The 5,898-nt window shown below is 36.4% G+C and overlaps 1 protein-coding gene across 1 annotated transcript in view; it reads left to right on the forward strand.

The window, feature by feature from the left end:
- The window catches only part of LOC106526716 (sterol regulatory element-binding protein cleavage-activating protein), a gene marked incomplete at its 3' end in the record, with an annotated part of 35,709 nt that overhangs the window by 17,027 nt on the left and 12,784 nt on the right, over window positions 1-5,898 (forward strand). Inside the window, 1 exon segment of the mRNA XM_014021392.1 lies at window positions 2,587-2,692. Within this exon segment, the coding sequence (XP_013876846.1) occupies window positions 2,587-2,692 (106 nt within the window).

A 5,898-nucleotide genomic window follows, 5' to 3' on the forward strand; every position in this document is an offset into this window, starting at 1 on the left:
GCAACTGAAAATATGGATGAAGAACCTCAGTTTAGCTTGTTTGTTGCGCTAGCGCCGAGCTAATACATATAAGGCAATATAACATGAGGGCTAATGCTAAAGCTAATGAAATGAATGAATGTAATTCATGTAGATGAATGTAATTTCTATCATAGGTACCAAAATCCCTGCTGCAGTGTGTGCAAACCTGGTCAAGAACTACAGGAAACGTCTGATCTCTGTAATTGCAAACAAAGGTTTCTGTACCAAATATTAAGTTTCATTTTTCTGGTGTATCAAATACTTATTTCACACAATAAAATGGAAATTAATTCTTTAAAAATCATACATTGTATTTTTCTGGATTTTTGTTTTAGATTCGATCACTCACAGTTGAAGAGTACCTATGATAAAAATTACAGTCATCTACAAGCTTTGCAAGTGGGAAAACCTGAAAAAAATCAACAGTGTGTCAAATACTTGTTCTCCCCACTGTATGTATGTATTTTGATGTCTTACTGTAATATTGTCTTAAAAGCATAAACATCTTATATAATATTGCTCTATTGTTGTAATATATTGCAGTTTTGTGTAAACGATCGTCGTTGGCAATGTTGCCTATTTCTACACACATTGAAATCAACCACACATAGTGCACTGTGCCATAGCTCCAACAGTTTCATGGTCTGTCATGCAGAAGATCAGGGTTCAAGTCCCGGCTACTACAACTTTAACAAAAAAATCTCTTCAAACTACATATTTTCTAATTGTCATATTCTCACAAAATTAACCTCATTACGAACACCTGCTGACTTGGCAGGCACAAGCTGGTACTTCATTAAAAAGCACATTTGAACTTGGTCACAGTTCATCCTGCAGGTCCACTGCTGCAGGCAGAGGCATGCTACAAGGCAATGCACACTTGTTTTTACATCGTAAAAACTGATGTCTAGTATACTTTGCTATCCAACTAAATTATTCGGTTACTTAAAGCCAACAGCTCAGGGGCAGGACAAGTATTATTATCTTTCACTTTTTAAATTAGTACATTTTGTTGCATTTAATCATAAATTTAAAGTTTACCATTGATATAAGGAACAATTTTCATATTAAGTAAAAAAATTATTATTTTTTGGACCAGACAGGAGTCGTCCGCAGGCCACATTTGGCCCGCCAAACCTGAGTTTGACATGTGCTTTAGAAGATGGGAAATGATGAAAAAGAAAGAGTTAACTTATGAGAGCGTATGGTACAGGCCATAGGTCAGGGCTATTCAATTGGCGGCCGCGAGTGACCAAAGTTCGACCCGCCAATTGGTTAATTCATCTCTTAAGCCCAAACCCCTGGTTTTCTAAAATTACTCTTAGTTCTTTTAGTTAAACAGAGACATGTTTGGTATCTACAGAAACATCAGAATCTTGGCTAGAAGCTGATAAAAACCATTTCTTTAAACAGTCAAGACAGTTAAAACTACAAGCAGTTGAAGATAAAATGAAGAAAGTAAAAATAAAATTGGTTTAAAAATTTGGCAAGTCAGAGATGTCAAAATATTATTTGTGTCTAATAATAGGAGGCATAATGTGTTCTTTTTTTGTTTTTGATAATGTGTATTTATCACTACTTTTATAGGGATCTGTATGTTGTACTCATAATTAAATGCAGCAAAATAAACTAATTCAAAGGTAACGTAATACTTGGTTTATTTACATAATAACTTGCTGGATGTTCGGCCCCTCAGCTGTTCACCGGCAGTAACTGTGGCCCCCGGAGCAATTTAGTTGAATAGCCCTGCCATAGGTCATCCATTTAGCATATTAATACATCATTTGCTCTTTAACATTTGTGTAGTTTTAAAACTAAACTTTTTCTTCCACTGGTCTTTTTATTGTAAGAAATTCTCAACTATTAGTATTTCTTTATAAGTTAAGGGTTTTGTTGAGGTTTATTCTGTCAAAATGCAACTAAAAAGTAAAGCCCAAAATGAAGTGCTTTGTTTGAAGTAATCTTGCATAATTCACTATTAGTATGGAAGTAGTGTAGAAGGATTAGTCATATTAGTGGCCTTTATACTGACAGAGAATAAGACATTTCTTTATTTTTAACTTAATTGAATTTCTGTAAAACTTTACCCACTGACACACATTTTGGTTTGCCTTATTTTTTTTAGAACCAGAGTCGATCATAGCTTCCCCTTCCACATACATGGGATTTAGAGTGTTTTTGACATTGTGCTGATGGAAAGTTAGTCACTTTTTTATTATTATTTTTTTTAAGAAAAATAAGTAAAATATGTTCAATCATCATTTAAAAACCAACAGTTTTATTATTGGGGTTGTTTATTTGTTGAGATTTATAGTTTTAAATATATGATTGTGAGTAAAAATCCCCTTTTTTTCTTAATATTATAAATCTGGATTACCACGGACTGCTGCTGGTGTTGATCCAGTTCTAGAAAAATAATGTTTTACATAAATAAAAATCTCAGTTTCCTCACGTCTAACAGATACTCTTGTGTTTTCCTGTTTCCTGCTGGTCATGTTACAATCATTTGCAGAACGTGGGCTGAGTTTGCAGCATTTTAACATTTAAATGAATTTGTGTTTTCAGACCTGCTCTTTGGTGTTCCTGGAAAGTACACCGGAGTCAGTCACTACAATAAGAAGCGAGTGGTGACGTACACGATCACCGTGGTTCTTTCCAGCTACGATGCAAGGTGAGCTGCACGTACAGCATAAGAAAAAAAGAAAAATCAGGTTTTATTAAAAGAGTTTCCTTCTTTTGTTTTTAATATTTATTTTTTACATTTGAAATCAGTAATAAAGTCTGACTGGGAGGACTTTTTAGATCTCAATGCTTCCTTTGTTTCACTTGATGTAATTGAATTAGAAAATAATATTCATGCTATGCCTGAGCGATGAACCGAAAAATAACCGATACCGACATTTATGTTAATAACTGACGTCATTTTGTCCGTGTCGGTATTTTAGGTATTAAAAAAAATGAGGAAAAGAGAAATCTGCTCGTTTTCTGTTGCTGTCTCAAGCTGCCCAGTCTGATCCAGACGTTGCGTTCAACAAATCAAAATAAACAAAAAAACCCCGCAGCTTTATCCAGTCAGAGCAGAGCAGGGCGGGTCTTTCTGATGTCGGTGCAGCAGTCTGCAGGATAAACACTGGTCAGCTTGCAGCTCCTGTCCTGAGTGAGCAAACCCCACCCTTCACACTTCTAACCTGAGCTACCAGAGACGTTGGTATCTAAAATCTAACACACTATAAGTTTATGTGTTCAGAGCTTCATTATTGAACAGATATGTCTGACTTTGCTCACGTGACCAAACTCCTCTCCTCAACAGTGCTGTTACAGGAGCGCAGCGCGGCGCGCAAAGGCTGAGTTGTTCTGTGAGAGCCACTGTTTCAGCTCTTCCAATGAAACAATATTAACTCTAACAGATGAACATTTCTTTGTCCCATATTATAGAAAAGATGAGTCTCCACTTAGCGTTACCCCACCGCCCACACACACACACACACACACACACAAATAAATAAATAAATTTTAAAAATGCTATGTTCCTGCTATGTAGTTTATCATAAACATCTACAAATTTCTTTCTTCTCAATCTAGCTTGCTTATATTTAGAACCATACAGGGCTTTAGAGTGCGACTAATTTGGTCGCAAATGCAACCTTATTTTTTAATAGTGCGCCTTAAAAATATTTCCGGTCGCACTGGTGCGCCCAATCATTCGAGAAGGAGGCGGGTGTGGTTGCCCGCTGAAATAAAAAGTCCCCATGTCTCGTAATAAAGCTATCTAGCATTATGAACACAGCGCTCCGCTTTACACCCCGCATGCGCACACACACACACACACACACACACACACACACACACACACACACACACACTTGTTCTTCTATCCCAGGGGTCTGCAACCTTTACAATCAAAAGTGCCATTTCTGCTACTTATCTCACCAATAAAATGTGTCCAGAGCTGCAAAACAAGCTACTGGTGGTCCGTGGGCCTTTTTGAGGCCTTTTTGGGAACCTTTACGGCCAATGGAGGTGACATTATAAAACAAAATAATGTATTGTGAATTTTATTATTTATTATATTTTTATACATCAGCACAAATGAAAAGACCATATTCATGTAAACAAGAAAAATACTGTAAATAGTTTATACAGAATTTTATAAAGACTAGTATAAATGAACTATTCAGGCATATGTTGTTTGTCTAATTATTATAAAGTCTTAAAATTCTTTAGAGGTAATTCTGATGGATTTGAGAGAGAGATCATAGAAAAAGTTGAATAATTAAAGTACAGGCTACAACAGGCTAGCATGAGCTAACATGTTTTATTTTGTATTAGTAGTATTGCTCACGTTTTTGCATACAAATTGATTTCTGTCGTGAGTATAAAAAAAAACAAAAGAAATATTTTCTTACACTCTCAAAAACACACACACACACACCCAAAGAAATATTCTGTTATGTTTGGTCACTTTCTCAAAGAGCCACTGCAGAGGGACAAAAGAGCCACATGTGGCCCCAGAGCCGCAGGCTGCAGACCCCTGTTCTATCCTCATTGGGACTTTCTAATTGTCCTCTCCATGAAGCAAAAACATGCGCGCACACACGCGCTCTGGCGCAAAGTGAATCAACTGTGTTGTTACCTCCGCCAAGGGAGAGGTAATGTTTTCGGTCGTGTCTGTGTGTCTCTCTGTCTGTCTGTCTGTCTCTTTGCCTGTCTGTCAGTCTGTGGACAACATTACTCAAAAACTTGTGAATGGATTGTCATGAAATCTTTACCACATGTGGATACTGGGCCAAGGAACACACCTTTAAATTTTGGTGATGTTCCTGATCACGATGCGGAGGAATTGTTTTTTCTTTTAACACTCTGACATCGGCAAAGCTGTGATGCTTTCACAGGGTGTGGGTTTCAAAGTGTCCAGCAGGTGGCACTGTAGTATTGGTGTGCCCCTTTGTAACTCTATTACAGGAAAGGGGAAATTGGTCTTGGCGGAGGTTTGCACTCTCCGAGTGCTTCTCGTTGTTGTTGTTGTTTTTTTCTTTTCAAACCAGAGTCAGAAACTTTTTTTCCTTGTTAACTGTGGAAATTAAATGTGGATGGTTGCTTGCACTTTCGTCTCAGTAGTAAAGTCCATCTTGCAGTCTGGTTCTGCTCTGCAGCAGATCACTCCAGCAGCATAAGGAAGCTATGGCAGGCTGCTTTTACATATAATGGGCTTTACCAAAGTTATGTTCCAGGTTCTGAAAATGGTTTTATGACTACACCGCTTAGTTTTTTAGTGAGAGATACATAAAATTCAACTAATACAAATTAAGTTGAAGACTTTTTCATGTTATGTTATTTTCATTATTTTAAAAAGCTTTTTCTCATTTAATAAATATTAGTAATATTTCTGCTGTTAATCATAAAATCCTGAAGGCCAAACTACAGGAGTTGCCCATCTGAAGGGCAGGTGTATTTTTAAAGATAAAACCATGAAATGTTTAAGATATTTATAAAATGTTCAACCCTTTAAAAATTTGCACTTAGAATTTAGAATCTCTTTCATTTCGTTTATCTTTGATGTTTAAGTCAATATTTCAGGTCATAGAATCGTTTTAAAATTACTTTTCAGTAAGTTGTATGTCTACAATTCTGGTTCAAATATAGAACTTTATTTTTGCTAGATTGTTAACAAATTATTTGTGAGTTAATATTGCCTTAATGGACAATGATTTTAAAAAAGTGAACCATTAAAACATCAATGTTAAATGTGATGCGTTTGCAAATTTGGGTGCACCTAACTTTTGTACTGGTGCACCTAAGGAAAAATGTTAGGCGCACCGGTGCGACCAGTGCAAAAAGTTAGTCTAGAGCCCTGTTTCATGCTCAGGATGACTAGAA

This window comes from Austrofundulus limnaeus, unplaced genomic scaffold (genome assembly GCF_001266775.1).
Source record: "Austrofundulus limnaeus strain Quisiro unplaced genomic scaffold, Austrofundulus_limnaeus-1.0 Scaffold290, whole genome shotgun sequence".
NCBI lineage: Eukaryota > Metazoa > Chordata > Actinopteri > Cyprinodontiformes > Rivulidae > Austrofundulus > Austrofundulus limnaeus.